General features: G+C 49.7%; 1 protein-coding gene and 1 pseudogene across 1 annotated transcript; both read right to left on the bottom strand.

The window, feature by feature from the left end:
- Window positions 1–209: 209 nt before the first annotated feature.
- Window positions 210–1,264, bottom strand: LOC101404873 (large ribosomal subunit protein eL28-like; annotated as a pseudogene).
- Window positions 1,265–14,904: 13,640 nt separating this feature from the next.
- GRINA (glutamate ionotropic receptor NMDA type subunit associated protein 1) lies at window positions 14,905–17,705 on the bottom strand. The gene is made up of 7 exons (XM_087447278.1): window positions 17,565–17,705; window positions 16,244–16,631; window positions 16,053–16,165; window positions 15,781–15,981; window positions 15,541–15,669; window positions 15,300–15,443; window positions 14,905–15,216 (listed from the first exon to the last, which is right to left on the bottom strand). Exons 2-7 carry the CDS (start codon window positions 16,605–16,607, stop codon window positions 15,067–15,069), a joined length of 1,101 nt encoding a protein of 366 aa, XP_087303404.1. The 5' UTR covers window positions 16,608–16,631; window positions 17,565–17,705; the 3' UTR covers window positions 14,905–15,066.
- Window positions 17,706–17,957: the final 252 nt, after the last annotated feature.

Here is a 17,957-nt window from a genome sequence, read left to right on the forward strand (position 1 = left end):
TTTTTTATTGTTGACTTTGTATCCTATGACCTTGTCAAATTCATTTGTTAGTTCTAGTAGTTTTTTACAGATTTCTTAGGATTTTTAACGTCATGATCATGTTTCTATAAATAAACATGGCTTTTTGTCTTGCCCTATTGTACTAGCTAGGGCCTCCAGTATAGTGTTTTTGTTTGTTTTTGAGAAAAGTCAGTTGACATCTTTTGCTTTGTGGGGGTATGCTCAGAAGCTCTTGGTGGGGCCAGTCTGCTTCCTCTTCACCACCACAAGCTCCTGGCTTTGCAGAATGGCCCTGGCTCTGCGGATGGCGGCCACATGCAGATCAAGGTGGTACTTGTTCTTGCAGACCGTGTGCTGGATGCTGCTGAGGGTGGCCTGGCCATTCTTGTTGATGGTGGTCTGCATGTAGGAGGTGGCCAGCTTTTGCTGGCTGGATCTCCGCTTCATGATCACCACGACACCTTTGATGTTGGCTGCCAGCTCTGTTATAGGTAGGTAGGTAGTAAGTCAGACATGAGCAAGGGAAGGGATAAAAGCTGACAAGTCAACATAAAAGAAGCCTTCTCAGAGGCCCACCTAGCACCTAACAACCACAACATCCTGTTTTGCAGCCAGACAGGTAGCTAGTTATGAGTGAAAGAAACCCACAAATCCTGTCACCTATCCTAGCTGTGAAAAACTAAAAATCCCTGGCGGCAGAGCAGGTGCACATAGAGCCCCCACATGCTCTGCCCTGACCTTACCCTCATTATACTAAAATCACAATAAATTTACATTGTGGTTTTGACCTCCCTTGTGGGTGATGGATACCATGACAGTTCTGATAGGGACCATCTAAGGGAAAAAAACTCCCCCTCTCGACATGAGGGAGGAGGCAACAAGTCAATTAGACAAACCCCCTCTAATCCCCTTCATAGCCTATATAACCCACCAATTACTCAAACCTCAGGGCAGTCGCTCACCTTGAGCCTGCCCGCTCCCTTTCTCAGAGTGTACTTTCGCTTTGCTAATAAACTCATGCTTAAAACTTTCTTGCTTGTGTTCGCTCCCAAGTTCTTTTGCGATGCCGAACCAAGAACCTGGGAAAACCAGCGAGTCCACCTGGTAACAGCTGCACACCCACAGCCTTGCGGTGAATCAGCCCATTGGAGCAAGAGTTGCGGGCCCTCAGATTGTTGGGTTCAGTGCCGCACATTTGCGTGTTCCTCTTGATCAGGAAGCTGGAGCTGTTCCACACAACCATTCATTGCAGATGCACAGACATGATAGCAGCTACTCTCGTTGTGGCAGCTGGAAACAGAAAAGCCATCTATGTCCAAATTTCCCCTTTTTATAAGGACACCAGTCATATTGGATTAGGGGCCCACCTTACTCCAATACGACCTTATCTTAACTAATTACATCTGCAGTGACTAATTTCCAAATAAGGTCACATTATGAGGTACTGGGGATTAGAACTCCAACATATGAATTTTGGGGGGACACAATTCAACTCATAACACTGGGCTCATAAAGTAAATTAGAGAATTTTATCAGGTCAGCATAACTTTTTTGTGTTAGTTTCGATAGATTATGGATTGATGTCAACCTTAAAAATAAAACAGCCTATTATTTTACCAGCAAAATGAGTTTATTCAGGAAAAGATAAAGAATTACAATTTGAGACCCACATGCAAAAGCCATAGGCAAGTCCAGCCATCAAAGGAGAGCAACGTTATTTTATAGGAAAAAAGGAGGAAATTGGGAGGGGTTGTTTTGAACAAAAGTCCATTGGAGAAAACCAAGAGTTCAGGGTGGTGACGGTTTCTCATTGGCTGAGTTGCTGGGGTAGTCGACTTCTGTTTGGGATGCAATGTACGTTTCTTCTTGTTAGGGCCTGTAACTGATGATTCTTTCTATTGATGACTTCTTTTTGTTGGGGTCTGTAATTGATTGTCTTTCCTGAAATTGACCTCAAGTGGTCCTGTGTGAGAGCTCCTCCTTCCAGACTCCAGCATCCATTTTAGATGAGGTTTCCCTCTATTAATTTTCACATTTCTCCCTTTTGATCAAGATCTTTCTCTGAAAGCATCGCTGATCAAGAGTCAGCATTTTTCCATTTAGTGGTCTTGTCCCTTGGTGCGAGGAAGGACCTTTTCTGGTTGTCATGATCCACGTTGGAGGGAAAGTGCATAGTGGTTGGAAACCATTTAGGCCACATTTGAGAAACAAGGAAGGTTAGGAGGGAGAACTTGCAGGCACTTCTTATTCAAAGTCTATAGTTGTCCAAGGTCATAAGCATTGGAAATCATTTCAAATTATTGAGCTAACATCACCTCATTAGGAATGTCATCTTTACAAAAGTTTGACAGGCAACAAAATACAAAACTTAAAATAATTATACAAAACAGAATTAAAACTAACATCACAAATCTAAATTGTATGATGATTCTAAACTAGGAGCCCATACCTGAAGGTAACTGACTAAATAAAGACTTAATGGGATGAACCAATGAGAGGCTTCTGATTTGTTATGAAGAGAAAATAGAACGGTAAATAAAGTAAGAGCACACTCAAACTGAAAGAATTAACTGAGCGCATTGGGAAGACAGTGCTGGAATAAACATGAAGCAATAGCTGATGAACTCTTGCAAAAATAGTAAAAATTTCAAAGACATATTAAAACAGTATTGTTATCTCAAAAGAACTGTTTGGGAACCAAAAGCGTTATCCAGCAATATAGCCTGTAAGGTTGCAAATTTAGAGACCATGAGTTTGGATAAGAACTCAGAGTCAGGTAATAGTACAGATGAAAGAAAGACTTCTGTGAATGCTGAACTTTATAACCCTTCAGAAAAAGCAAGTCAAAGATTAATGTGTCACAGGATCATAATGAGGCTGTTCATGAAAGGCCATAATTGAAAGAAGAAGTTTCCTCCTTTTGCAAGGGATTGGGAAATGCGGCAAGGGCATTGTCCCTCCAGGAAAGGGAGAGAGAAAATAAAGTAAGAAACAACAGTGGTAAGAGGGTGTACAGGCCTGGTCCAGTCATCTCGGGAAAGCTGTCTGCCTCAGATATCAGCTGCTTCTCTTCCTAGTCGATGTGATCTCCAGAGTCTCCAGTGTTTGTGAAGGACCAGATGTCAGGTGGAGCCTTCTTCAGCTGTGAGAGGTGCACCCAAGGCTTGAGTCTCTGAAGTTTGGCTGCCATGTGGGTAGTGAGGAGGACCTGGTACAGCCCCTTCCAAGGAGATTTAAAGGGCAGTAAAATTGGAAACTTCAGTCTGGAGTATTGTATCCAGACATTTAAGGAAACTGTAAGAGTTTAGGATCCAGTCCAGCTTATAAGTATAACAAAACCTTAAAGACAATTAATAGGACTAGAATTTAATATCTACAAAGGTGCAAACATAATTTCTCTCTCCACAATTACCCTCATTTTTATTAAAGATAATTATAGTAAAACTAATTTGTTTTTATTAAACTTCGGCTGATTATTTATATAATCTCAGCAAAAACTGTGATTGACCATATAAGCTCATAAGATTGCTTTGCTGGAACCTTGTAAGCAAGGTAGTAGGTTGATTTTTTCCAAGCAGTTCCTTAAAGTTGTCTGGTCATTTCTGAGTCTATGTACATCTTTCTTGAATATGACATTCTAGTCAAAGCCTTGGTAATGTAGCCAACATTTCCTTTCTTTTTTTTTTTTTTTGTGAGGAAGATCAGCCCTGAGCCAACATCCACGCTAATCCTCCTCTTTTTGCTGAGGAAGACCGGCTCTGAGCTAACATCTATTGCCAATCCTCCTCCTTTTTTTTTCCCCCCAAAGCCCCAGTAGATAGTTGTATGTCATAGTTGCACATCCTTCTAGTTGCTGTATGTGGGACGTGGCCTCAGCATGGCCGGAGAATCAGTGCATTGGTGCGCGCCTGGGATCTGAACCCAGGCTGCCAGTAGCGGAGCGCGTGCACTTAACTGCTAAGCCACGGAGCTGGCCCCAACATTTCCCATTATGTCCGGTTACAAGGAGAACAGACCTTCACTGAACCCATGCAAATAAATACATTGTCATGAAAAGAATACTTAAGAGTTTCTGAATTCTGGAGGGAGCAGGTAGAGAGAAAAAGATAAATGTTTCAACCTTATTGCAAAGATACACTTTACCAGACTGCTGTAAGTTATAAGTAGCTTAAAGGAAAGGAGAAAAAGGGGTCCTCTACATCTAGAAAACAAAACATCCAAACAATCACTCCTCCACTTGAGTTCCAGAAATTCCCACCCAGCTCAGTGTTATGATCTTAAAGTTATCAAAACCTGTATTCCAGAGTACTTGTCAAAGCCTTTTCCATAAGTCTCTTTGAAAATGAAACATATTTGTAAAAGCATCAGAGTAAAACAATAACTGTCTATAATTGACAAAAGACTTTAAAAAGAGCAATGAGTAAATGCAATTAACAAGGAAATTTGGGTATTTTTGTGACATACATTTTAGATAGTAACTAGAATTACAGGTAATAACATTATATTAGGACACATCGGATGTTTAGGATTCTAGAATACCTTTTAGTAACATTCGCCCATGCAATATAACCTAAAAAGATTTATTATCATTTATTCAACAATGCTTCTCATGTAATTTGACATACCAAATAAGCCTAATTAGTGTAATATCTCCCTTTTTATAAGAAGAGGCAATAAATCTTTTGAGATGTCTCAGGTGCCCTCTGGAAAATCCCAAGGTTATATCCAGGTCAAAAATACTTCATTTAGAATTTGAATATTTTGGGAAGCGTGTCAAAAATATCAAAAGGTTTGGACACTTGACCAAACAGGTTCACACATCATTATAAAATAATACTTAAGTGTCTATTTCACCAAAGTAACAATAACAGATTTCAAAGGCAAATACAAAAGGTTATATGGTTGTAAGCAAAACTTAACTCCTTTAATACCAAGAAGACTCAGTTCTCTTAAGTAATTAAAGACCTGATAGAAACAACACAGGAAATTATTTTGATAAAACACAAAATCTCTGTTTTCTAGGCGTATTACTTAAAGGTAAAGAAGCTTTCATAATCTATTATCAAGAGCAGACCAATAGCCCAAGAAAACCTTGTCCATTCAACAGAAAAGAAAGCCAAATTTTAATTTTGCATCAGCTTACTTTGACATTAAAAATCATTTTAATAAATTCATTTTAATCTTAGCCAGCTTGATCACACATTATAATTCCTTTCCCAAGAGTCCTTTCTGCAAACCTTCTACACTTTTTTTTTTTTTTGGTGAGGAAGATCAGCCCTGAGCTAACATCCATGCCAATCCTCCTCATTTTGCTGAGGAAGACTGGCTCTGAGCTAACATCTATTGCCAATCCTCCTCCTTTTTTTCCCAAAGCCCCAGTAGATAGTTGTATGTCATAGTTGCACATCCTTCTAGTTGCCGTATATGGGACGCCACCTCAGCATGGCCGGAGAAGTGGTATGTCAGTGTGTGCCCGGGATCCGAACCCGGGCCGCCAGTAGCGGAACGCGCGCACTCAACCACCAAGCCACGGGGCTGGCCCCCTACACTTTCTTTTTACATTTAGATTTTGTCCTGTATTTTCCTTTTTCCAATTCCAAAATAACTAGCCTCTCTTTAGGAAAAATTACCTTCTTTTCCCTCAACAAAATGCATTTCCATTCCTCATATCTTCTTTTATCAAAATACGTATCCTACTGTCCTTGCAGACAGAGATGTTTCCTTATTATTACATATATTGATTAGAATTCTTAACCCTTAGAATCCTTAATTCCTAGTGAAAAACTAGTACATTTATAAATACATTTCATAATTTATAGAAGCATATTCCCTTGTATTTTATTTTTTTGCTGAGGAAGATTAGCCCTGAGCTAACATCTGTGCCAGTCTTCCTCCACTTTATATGTAGAGTGGTGTAGGTCCACACCCAAGATCCAAACCTGTGAACCTGGGCTGCCAAAGTAGAATGTGCCAAACTTAACCACTACGCCACAGGGCCAGCCCCAGCATATTCCCTTTTAAATAGTACAATCTTTAAATGTGGCACAAGACATGATTACTAACAGACTCAAATTTATCTTTAGTTTCTTTGCAATAGGGAGCCAAAAGTAGATAAATCTATGTTCAGTAATTAATGTTTTAGTATTTTATATTGTTTGGAAAGTGATCCAGATATTCAATGAAATTTCATAATTTAATTTAACTTAGCAAAAACTCTGAAGTTTTGTTACCCAAAAAGATTTGGGGATGTTATTTTTATAAGCACACACACCATAAAACATAATTATTGTACCTAAAAACTTTTATCCCATTTTCATCTATCAAAATAATTTGTTCCTGGGGCCGGCCCCGTGGTGTAGTGGTTAAGGGCGCACACTCTGCTGCTGGCAGCCCAGGTTCAGTTCCTGGGTGTACACTGATGCACCACTTTGTCAAGCCATGCTGTGGCAGCATCTCATATAAAGTGGAGGGAGATGGGCACAGATGTTAGCCCAGGGCCAGTCTTCCTCGGCAAAAAAAGAGAACGATTGGCATGGATGTTAGTTTAGGGCTGATCTTCCTCACCAAAAAAAAAAAAAAAATTGTTCCCAACAATTATGTTTAGATTACTCAAAAAACTCTGAGATATTAGACAGCCATTATCTCAAGCAAATTTTTATTGTTGACAAATTTTGCAACAGAGATAATATGAACTTATTTGACCAACAAACTCATGTAGAATAAAAGTATTATATTTAATGTTGATAGCCCTAAAGACATGCCTGTTTCAATTAAACCAACAAACTTAAACTAGCTTTAATTTTGAATATTTTCCCAGATCACATGAACCTGAAAAGCATTTTGGTTAGTTTCTATTATATTTCTGAGAATTTTTAGGAATACTTAACTTATATAAACACTTGATTTTCCTTAAACCAATTAAATGGAGCTCTTTTACAAGTTAATTTTGGCAATACTATTTGGAGGTAGAAAAATATCACATAAATACATAGACATACACAAGGTATAGAAAGACATAGGGACCTTTTGGCTTTTGTTTTAAAAATTTCAGCCATGTCTCAGGTACAAAGTTCAAAGGAATAGTTGAATCCAAATTGTGTTTCTGGCAGATGACCTAAGTTAAGGTTACTTGCTCAGATGGCCAAAGTTTCAGCTCTAGAGGCAGTGCAGAAGGGAAGAGGGATATAGCACCACAGGTGGGCCCTGAGCATAAGACAAAGAAAACAGAGGAAGGGAAAGAGAGGCCTCAGAACCTGTTTTTGTCTTCCTTCAATTTTTTAGTTGTTTTGGCTAATTTAGATATGGTACCTTGTAGTGAGGTGATTTTAGAGTTTTCTGCATGTTTGGAAGCCTGCAGGTACAATTAAAATAAACATACCATTCATTTTGCTTAATTTTAGAGCCAAGGGCTTCCAATTTGGTTTTAAGAAAAATGAGTTTGGGGAGATCGAAAGTTCCCTATCATGACCATTGTAATTCCAGACTATTCTTGGTCAGTTTGGCCCACTTAGTTAAAAATGCACATGTAGGGGGGCCCAAAGTTCTTAAACTTAATCCTGGCTGGGGGCCCTGAAGGAGGACTGCCCTCAGACCATTTAGATGACTGGGATCCCATTTCCTATCTTCTGAAAGCCAAACTGATTCGGGGAGGAATCCAAAATCAAAGAAAATCCAAAACCAGAAGGAAATCCCCACTAGCTTGATCCCCAAAAGGAAAGGTGCTACCACACACCTCAGAAGACAGACAAGTACTCATCAGGAAAGACTCTAACCCTTCACCCGAAAGGACAAAGCCTTTCTTTATGAAGACGGAGCCTAGGATGAAGCTTCTTCCTGAAGTGACTCTAACCCTTCTCTGAGAGAAGAAAACGATCTCCCCTTTCCGAATAAAGTCGGAGAGCTCAAAACACAAGAAAAGTGGAGCTCAGAATCCGAGAGGAAACTCACCAAACTGAAAGTAGGCCGCGACTCACAGAAGCAGTGAACTCAAGGGGCCCAGTGCAGGCACCTTGCTCAATTCTGGGGCCCTTGTCTCTTGAGGGTTGCCTCCTTCAGATCCCACTTCGGACACCACGTATGTCAACCTTAAAAATAAAACAGCCAAATATTTTACAAGCAAAATGAGTTTATTCAGGAAAAAACAAAGAATTGCAATTTGGGACCCACATGGTCTGGCAAAAACCATAGGCAAGTCCAAAAATCAAAGGAGAGGAAGGTTATTCTATAGGGAAAAAGGAGGAAATTGGGAGGGTTGTTTTGAAGGAACCTCTGTTGGAGAAAAGCAAGAGTTCAGAGTGGTGATGGTTTCTCATTAGCTGAGTTGCTGGGGTAGTTGATTTCTGTTTGGGATGCAATGTACATTTCTTCCTGTTGGGGCCTGTAATTGACTGTCTTTCCTATAAATGACCTCAAGTGGTCCTGTGTGAGAGCTCCTCCTTTGTGGCCTCCTGACTTTATTTTAAATGAGGTTTCCTTTTATTAATTTTCACAATGTCTCATTGATTTTGGAAGATTTTCAGGCATTATCTCTTCAGACATTACTTTTCTATTCTTTCTTCTCCCTGTGGGACTCTAGTTATGTGTATTTTTTACCTTTCCCCTCTTGTATCTTATGCTTTTTTTCTCTATCCATTCCTTTTTCTCTTTGTGAGTTTGGATAGCTTCTATTCACCTTTCAGTTCACTAATCCTTTCTTCTGACTTGTTTAATCTGCTCTTAAACCCATCTATTGAAGTTTTAGTTTCAGTTAATTGTATTTTTCCATTCAAGAGGCTCAGTTTGATTCTTCTTTATAGAATCCAATTCTCTGTATTATCTTCCATGTTTCTCCATTTCCCCCTGTGTTTTCCTTAACATCTTAACCATATTTATTTTAAAGTCTTTGTTTTCCTATCTCCAATCTTTGAGTCACCTCTAGGTCTATTTCTGTCATTTTATTTTTCCTCTTGGTTTTCAGTCATATAATCCTATCTTTTGAAGTGCCTAGATATTGTGCATAAAAACACCTGTAGAGGTTCTGGACGATGTTATCTTCTTCCAGAAAGAGTTCTCCCTGCTCTCTGCCAGGCAGAGAGAGTGGGGCTGACCACCTTTGACCATCAGGGCAGAGCTGAGTCAAGTCTGGTTGCGATTTTGGTAAGGCTCTGTCCTTAACGCTCCTAGGTGGAGACCTCCAGAGCTGGGGTCTTGCCAGGGCTCCTTCCCCTGGTGGGACTTGAATGCTAATTCTTGTTTCCTCAGCGCAACCTGTCTAAAATGCCATAGCTGCAACTCTTCCCTCACAGCTGAGGGTTTCTCTTCGTGTTTATTTCTTGCATTCCTGCTTGGCTATATATTTTAAGTTTAAAAGTATTTTATCTAGCAATTTTATGTGTTAAGAGTGGGAGCCAGGGGGCCGGCCCGGTGGCGCAAGCGGTTAAGTGCGCCCGCTCCACTGCGGCGGCCCGGGGTTCGCTGGTTCGGATCCCGGGCGCGCACTGACGCACTGCTTGGCAAGCCATGCTGTGGCGGCGTCCCATATAAAGTGGAGGAAGATGGGCACAGATGTTAGCCCAGGGCCGTCTTCCTCAGCAAAAAAAGAGGAGGATTGGCGGATGTTAGCACAGGGCTGATCTCCTCACAAAAAAAAAAAAAAAAAAAAGAGTGGGAGCCAGATCCCAAGTCAGTTCAGGTCACCATTTTGACTGGAAATCCTCTGAAGGAGTTTAAGCAGGGGAGTGACATCACCTCTGTCTGCAGTGCAGAGGATGGTGGGGCGGGTGGTGGGCGGTGTGCTCTGCTGCAGAGATGATCCTGGTCTTGACTCAAGAGAAGGGCATAGATGTGAGAGGCATTCAGAAGATAGAACCTGGAATGCCCCAGGGTCATGAGAGCAACTGGGGTAGAGGAGGATTTGGAGCCTGGTGCTAGAGTCCTCCCAGGGACAGGAAGCTGCTGGATAACAGCAAAAAGCAGGATGGAGTGGGATGAAGGAGAGTAGAGGGCACGGGTTTCAAAGGAGGAAGTTGCTGCATGAGAGCTTAAAGGTTGGAAGTTGCAATGTCAAGGGAGGAGATGTGGATGATGTGAAGTGGGTCCAGGGGAGTGAGGAGCCATGGGGAGAAGAGGGACTCTTCAGTAGTGAGGATGGGAGTTGAGAAGTTGCAGTGAGGGAGTAGGGGTGGGAGGGTTGTTTGCGTTTTGGGCATTGTGAAAGGTCTTCAATGCCTGACAAGCCTGAGACAAAGAAGACATTCGAGAAAGAGAATGTTTTGGGGGCCGGCCCCGTGGCTTAGCAGTTAAGTGCATGCACTCCGCTACTGGCAGCCTGGGTTCGGATCCCAGGCGCGCACCTATGCACTGCTTCTCCGGCCCTGCTGAGGCGGCGTCCCACATACAGCAACTAGAAGGATGTGCAACTATGACACACAACTATCTACCGGGGTACAACTATCTACCGGCACTTTGGGCGGGGGGGGGGGGGAAAGGAGGAGGATTGGCAATAGATGTTAGCTCAGAGCCGGTCTTCCTCAGCAAAAAGGAGGAGGATTAGCATGGATGTTAGCTGAGGGCTGATCTTCCTCACAAAAAAAAAAGAAACGATGTTTTGGTGGCAGAACGGGCCAAGCCATCCTGCTGCCTGGGATGCAGCGTCTGGGCCCCAAGGGGGAAGGGGCTGCGTGGGTGCTGCAGCGCTGGGAGCAGGCTCCGGTCAGTGCCTCCCCTCACACCCTCCCGCTGCCCCCCACTGCAGGCCCTTCCTGCCTGCACCGTCACTGTGGTCCTTGCTGATCTTCCTGCCTTTCTTTACTCAAGCCACTTCCAGGCTCTTCTCTGGAAGATTCCATGGTTCATCACTGCCAGCAGTATGGAGTTCAGACTCTTGACTCCCCCCCGCAACGGCTGTCCACACTGCCCTCGACCACACTCAGCTCCCCCATGCAGCCTCTCTTTCTTCCACCTGCTTCCCCCAAATGTGCCTCCATACCTTCCCCTGGGCTTTTAGTTTTGCTGCCCGCACTCCTGACGTGCCTCCCCACCAATGTTAGTGCTGAGCCAAAGTCCAGAAGGCTGCAGCATTCTCTCTCCCTGATCCTGGGGCAGGCTTGTGCGGCCCGTGCCACGTAAAGTTCATTCCCTCATGCCATGGTTGACATGTATGGTGTGCCTGGCCCTGGACTGGGTGCTGGCCTGTGTGTTAAAACGCACAGGTTACGGTCTCTGTTCTGAAGGCACTTCCAGGCCAGAACCCTGATTATCCAGAAAGCAGGTGGCACAGGGCACCTGTGCTGGGTGTTAAACGAGCTGGGGTCCTGTGCTGGCCTCTCACTGTGGTTTTCCACAGGCACCCATGACAGTGATGCTTTGCAGGGTAGGGAATATGATGGAGACATGGACACTTCATGTCGTTCAATCTTGAAAACCAGTATGGGTTTAATGATTACTTATGTTAATAAAACATTTTTGATTGAAGAATAAATTAACCTTCTTTGGCCTTAGTTACGCTCTCCAGCAGAAGCCCACTGGACCCGTCTGTGGTTGAACAGGTCGGTGCTACTGCTTATTGCGGCAAGGGAGACCACACGCCATGGGGAGCTGCGAGGAGTCACAGGAAGTGGGTGCTAGAAAAGACTTACTATGGGATTTGGCTTGTTTGGGTGAATTGGGAAGGGCTTAAGGAAGTGGGGCTTTGCTCTGGATTGGATGCTGTCAGGAAGGGGAGTAATTCTGTGATGATATCGCAACATCTCTTCCTTGGAAGGAGGACAGACTAGAGGTGAGCTAAAGCTGTCAATTGTAAAGAGGCAGCTGCTACTCAGATAAGGCAGAACAGGGTGCTGTTGGTCTTCTTTGTGGCTTGGACAAGACCCAGGTTTTGTCTGTCTTCAGACATGATTACGCAGGAATCTTCTTGTCTTGACCCATCTCAGTCACAGAGAGACCTTTGATGCTGCTGTTGTGTGAAATTGTTTATATTCTAAACCGGAGAACACCGAGGCCTATATCTGAGTGCCAGGCCAGCTCCTAGCAGCATCAGGGCCTAGCTGATAGGACCAGGCCAGCTCCCGGATGTCAGGGGCTGCTTCCTTCCTCACCTGAAAAATCAGCGTGGCTGACCTCACAATTGCTGGGATCCATCAGCTTTGTGCATCAGTGTGAGCACCTTCTACACACTCTCCACCCAGTCAGAAGACAGCAGGCCAAGCTCCCTTGGTGGAAACAGGGCTGCCTGATCCCTCTGCAGTACTGCAAGCTGCCTCCTGATGCCCCTGGCTCCGGGCCCCTGCCATATCTGCTCCTAGCTCCTCTTGGGCACATCCTCAATAGCCTCTCTGCTTTATTCACCTGTTGGCACCCCCACACCTTCTCCTGTACATTCTGTTGCTAGACGCATCTTCCTAAACACAAACCCAGCTGTGGCTCCTGCCAAAGTCCCCTTCACCTGCAGGGCAGGTCCAAGTCCTGACCTGTGTGGCCCCCAGCCTTCCCTCTTGCAGTTGGGGCCTCTGCTCTACATCCTCTGGCCTCCTGGCCCTTGCTCTGCCCCTGCCCCACACCTCCAGACCCTAGCGTCCCCAGGGAGCCTCCCCCAAGGGTTAGCATAGCTAAGTTCATCCTCCTTGAACTCCTCGAGAAAACACTGTCCTTGCACATTTCTCTTGGCAGTTATCCCTGAGCTCCTCCTGCCTCAGTTGATGTTCTCTTTCACCACGCAAATGCTCTGTGTTTTCTCCTCAGCGTGAACTCCTGATGGGTCTGTGAGCTAACATAGCAGGTTCCTGCACGCTTAGAGCCCTGGCGGGCAGGGTGCCCTGAATGAGGAACCACCTGCTCAAGGAGACAGCAGCCGAAGGGGAGGTGAGGGGGGGCACCGCATCGCCTGCCCGGTGCCCAGCACGCAAACAGGCAGAGTGACTAAGGGTAGTGGTGCCGAGTGGGCAGCTGCTGTGCAGGGTGAGGGGGACTCCAGGAAGGGGCCCAGTTGGTGGGGAAGGCAGTGTGCACCCCTGCCTGGGAAGTGGGGCCCCCCGTGGCTTGGGCTGTGTAAGGTCAGGCCTGGGGGTTGAGGGGCGAGGAGACAGCGGGAGGCCAGCTGGAGCAGCCAGCAGGTAGAGGGCAGGGCCTGTGTGCCAGACAAGTAATGTGGACTTCATCCGCCGGCAACTATCGAGGGTTTGAAGGAGGCAAGTGGTGTGATCAGTGTTTGGCAAACACAACTGGTGGCCGGGCAGAGGGTTGGTGGAGGCAAGCTGACAGGTTAGCACGAGGCCTTAGGACGCAGGGGAAGGTGAGCAGGGAGAGAGGCAGGATGAACGAGGGGACAGAGGACAGCCCATTTCTGGCCTGGGTGGCTGGGGCAGATACTGTTGAGGGGGATAATGCAGGAGCAGCAGGTTTAGGGGGAGGATGGACTTGGCTTTGGGCAGGCCACAGCGGAAGTGCCTGTGGACACTGGGAGGGTGCTGGCTTGGACGCTGGGGTGCTGGTGCCAGTTAAAGGAGTGGATTGATGTGCTGGCAAGGAGGAGGTGGAGGAGCCCTGGGAGACAGTTCTCAAGCCAAGCCAGATGGAGGGTCCTGTGGGAGAAGGCCGCTGTGAGGAGTGTCCACTTGGGTTAGGAGCTCAGGAGGGCTCAGGGCAGGGAGGTCCTCAGGCAGAGCTGGGCCCCAGGCAGCGGAGGGGTCCCTCTGTGGGGAGGGTGAGGATACGGACAGCTGGCTGACCTTTGAACATATACCCTAGAGCCTGGGGTAGGTGAGTGAGGGCTCCAGAGTTGAGGCAGCAAGAGCCATAGGAGAGAACATGCAGAACAAGCTGGGGCTGAGAGCCCAGGAAAGGGTGGGGCCTGGAGAGGCCAGCAGAAGGTGCCAGAGGCAGGCCAAGGGGCCAGACAGAGCCCTTGGAGTCTTTGTCCAGCCCTCCACCAGGGGCTCCAGTCTGCAGGTTTCTCGAGGGGAGGGGGGAGGAATGTGGAGGGCCTTCGTCAGAGGCAGGCCTGGGCGGCATGTGACGTGCCCACTGATGGGCTCCCTGGGGGCCTTGCAGAGCCTGAAAAGTGTGACAGACCTGCTCTGGGGCAGGTCTGCTCAAGGAGACAGCAGCAGTCACCCTGCTGCCCCTCGGGCCCGGGGTGAGATGGTAAGGGTCTCACAGGACCTTCCATCATACTGTGCAGTTGCCAGGAGTGAGTGGTAGGTACTGCCAGGCTGCTTACCATCATGTGACCCAGGCACCACGCTTTACCTCCAGGAGCCTCGGTCCCCATCCATCAGCTGGAAGTCCTGGCACATACGTTATGACGTGGCTAGGAAGATTGCAAGGGAGGCGGAAGTGTGGATAGAAAAGAATTAGCTACTGTCATTAACTTCCACCACAAGCTAACCCCCACCATCACTGCCTGGTCCTGCTCCCTCCATCACCTGGTGATGCCTGGAGCTCCCGCCCCACCTCACAGAAGAAGCAGCGTGAAAAGAGAGTGACAGAGGAGAACGCAGAGAGCAGAAGATCCCCTTTATTGGAATTTTAAAGACAGCAAAATGAGAGGAAGGCATCCTCCTCCCCCGAAATATTCCCATCCTCTCTGCCCTCAGGGCTCAGCACAGGGACGAGACCCTCACCCCTCAGGCCCCCCAGAGGGCAGTGCTCTGGGGTAGGGGTGAGGAGGGGAAGGAGATACTCTATGCCAGGCAGGGGAGTTGGGACAGGAGACGTGCACCCTCACCTCTTGGCTCGATCTCTCTCCCCTGGGACCTGGTGTTGCCCCCTAGACCCTGGGGTGGGCTGGTAGACAGGGCTCATGCAACAGTGAGTGGGCAGGAGATGGCATGAAAACCCGGCCCCGCTGCCCTTTGGTGGGGCGGGAGAGTTAGAAGGGGCCATGCTGGCCACAGCAGGTCCAAACAGAAGTTATCTGCAGTGTACACACACAGGAGGGTTGGAGGGGGGCTCCCTCTGTCCCAGGCTGTGCCCAGGGACGAGAGAGGGGAGGTACAGATGGCACTGCCACGCCAAGCGCAGGATCCAGACCAGCCACGCCACCTGAGCGGGGCCCTGCATGAACTGCCTGGTCCTCGGCAGGGGCTCGGGCTACTCCTTGGCGCGGCCGATGATGGTGAGGATGTACAGGAAGATGTTGATGATGTCCGTGTACAGGTTCAGCGCAGCAAACACATATTCCTCCGGGCTCAGGGACAGCTGCTTGTTCCCCAGCAGCAGCTGGGTGTCCACTGCCAGGAACTGAGGGTGACAGCATGGCAGTGTTGAGGGACAAGCTGGCCTGCCCACCATCCCCACCCCAGCTGCCCACCCCCCTCACTCACACAGGTGAAGAGCAGAGCACCGAGCGAGGCGTACACGATCTCCAGGATGCGGTTCCGAATGAAGATGCAGAGGATGGCGAAGATGATCAGTACCACCATGCTCACCAGGAGCACGCCCATGCACGAGGTAAAGTCGTAGCGGGTCTGAGGGTGCAGGGAGAGACAGGAGGCCCTGGGTTCCAGGCCCTGGAAGCCCTCTGGGCCCCCAGGGCCGGCAGCCCTGCCTTGGGGGACCCCTCACCTGCATGGAGAAGATGACCACTGTGAAGCAGACGGTCGTGGTAATGCCTACGGCCATGATGACTGCCTCGGTGTCGTAGAAGCTGGCGATCATGCCCACCATGTAGGACAGGCTGATGGTCAGGATCGACTGTGGGGAGACGGAGCCTTGGGTATGGGGAGCTGGCTCCCCACCCCCCCATCCCCCTCTGTCGCTCCAAAGACCCTAGCTGGGGGCCAGGGGCTCAGGTTTTGGGGTTACCAGTGCAACGAGGTTCCAGGGATGCTTTCGCCGGAAGTCCCCACAGCAGCTGAGGACGATGAGGGAGATGAAGAAGACGGCGTAGGAGACGTAGTAGGTCCAGACATTGTGCCGGACGAAGCCCTTCACCTCCCGGACGAAAGTGAACACGGCCACGGTGGAGAGAGTCACAGACAGCTGCAGGGTCAGCACCAGGAACACCTGGGGACAGAGCCAGCTAAAAGTCCCGCCCCGGGCCATTGCCCCTGCCCTCCCCAGCCCCTGCGGCCCACCTTCCGGATGAAGGCCTGGCGGATACTCTTGTCATCCCAGTTGGTGGCAGGGAAGTCCTGATTGTCGTAGTAGGATGGGGGTCCCTCCTCGTGATAGTTCCCATGCTGAGATGCTGAGGGGCAGAACGGGCTGGGTCAGTGCCACTTGCAGGCGCCCGGAGCCCCTGCCCTCCCCCTGCCCCACTACTCACAGTCAGGGTCCTGTACTGGGAAGGCCTGCGGTTGTCCGTAGGGGTTGGGGGGAAAGGGACTCTGCGGATATGGTGCCTGAGGGTAGCCCCCTTGGGAGTAGGGGTCCTGAGGGTAGCCCCCTTGGGGATAGGGCCCCTGAGGATAGCCCCCTTGGGGGTAGGGGCTTTGAGGATAGCCCCCTTGGGGGTAGGAGCTGGGGCCCTGGGGATACCCTGGCTGGCCATAGGGGGAAGGCTGGAATGGGGGCTGTGGGTAAGGGGCCCCAGGATACGGAGGTATGGACGGTGGGGGCCCTCCAGGATATCCAGGGTTGGGGGGAGGATAGCTGTCCCCAGACACCAAGAAACTCTTCTCATGGGGCATGGCCTCGGGTTCTGTGGTCTCCCCCTAGAGAAAAGAGAGAGAACAGCCCTGTGGTGACATGTCCCTGGAACCAGCCTGGGGCGCCCCACCTGCTGCCGGGAACCAGGACGGAAGGAGGGGGATTCATGACCTTTCCCCCAGCCTATCTGGAGCCCCGAGCCTTGGGGCCAGAACAGGACCGGGTGGCTGGGTGTGGGGCTTCAGAAGGGGCCCCTCTAGGTGAACCACGAAGGTGGAGGAGGGGATGGATGAGGGGATGACTCTGTCAGCCTCGGGATTTTTTGGTTTCGGTCCTTTCGCAGAAGGTCCTGGAAGGGCCTTGTCACCCCTGCAGGGTCAGGGCTGGGGGCGCAGTCAGGGAGGTGCGGGGGTGTGCTCGGACCCTCCCCTTCGCATCCCGCCCTTTAAGCAGCTTTAAGGGGCCAGAGCCGGCGGGTATTTCTATCCCAGGAAATCCCCACGCCATCTGTGACCCTCTCCGAGAGCAGGGCCCGACCGCGCCTTCATCCCGGGGTGGGGCCAGCAGGCCTGGATCGGCCGCCGGGGTGCCTGCCAGTGGGGTACGCCAGGAACAGCGGGGTGCGGGGGTGTGTGGGGGATGGAAGCGACCAGAGGGCGTCGGGAGAACGAAGCAGGCGTGGGGGTGAGGCGGGTGGGGGCGGCGGCCACGGAACCCGCACCGAGGGCGGGGTGGGCCTTCTCGCCCGGTCGGGGGGCGTTCGGGCCGCGGGTCCCGCCGCCACCGCCGCCGCGGCGCGCCTCCCCCTCCCTTCCGCTCCAGGCTGCGGCTCCCCGCACCCCCGCTGCCGTCCCCGGCCCCGAGAGGGCCGCGCGCCCGGGCCGCACCGACCGACGGACCCACGGCGGCGCTACTCGGCCGCGCAGGGCCGGGGCGGGGGCGGCCGGCCGGGCGGCTGGGCGGGTAGACACGCTGCTGGGCTTGGGCCGGGGACTCACCACGCGCGGGGCGCCGCAGGACGGTGCGCACGGTGTCCGCGGAGCAGCCTCACGGTTGATGGCCGCTGCGCCCGTGCCCGCGCCCGCTCGGCGGCCGGCTCGCCTGGGCCTGCGCCTGCGGCTCGGGAGACGCAGCGGGGCCTTGTGACGGGGCGGGGCGGGGCCTTGGGGCGGCGCGGGGCGGGGCCTGGGGCGGCGCGGGGCGGGGCCTGGGGCGGCGCGGGGGTGTGCCGCGGGCAAGGCTCCGCAGGGAATATGGGGCTGTTCAGGGTGGCCGTTACCAGCGGCGGCTGCCTTTTTGGCTCTTTTCCGAGTCCTAAGTCCGAACCCCGCGTCCCACACTTAGCCAAGGGGTAGGCTTGGGCCATGGGCGCTGAGGACTCCTGGAGGCAG

Source organism: Ceratotherium simum, chromosome 23, assembly GCF_057802395.1.
Source record: "Ceratotherium simum simum isolate JZ-2026a chromosome 23, ASM5780239v1, whole genome shotgun sequence".
Lineage (NCBI taxonomy): Eukaryota > Metazoa > Chordata > Mammalia > Perissodactyla > Rhinocerotidae > Ceratotherium > Ceratotherium simum.

Bases quoted from the DNA above. Each gene is read 5' to 3' on its own strand.
- GRINA (XM_087447278.1), bottom strand. From the start codon at position 16,607: ATGCCCCATGAGAAGAGTTTCTTGGTGTCTGGGGACAGCTATCCTCCC. The intron at 16,166-16,243 runs GTGAGTAGTGGG...TCTGCCCCTCAG, and splicing joins CCCAGTACAGGACCCTGACT to CATCTCAGCATGGGAACTAT. The intron at 15,444-15,540 runs GTGAGGGGTCCC...CTGCACCCTCAG, and splicing joins TGGTCATCTTCTCCATGCAG to ACCCGCTACGACTTTACCTC.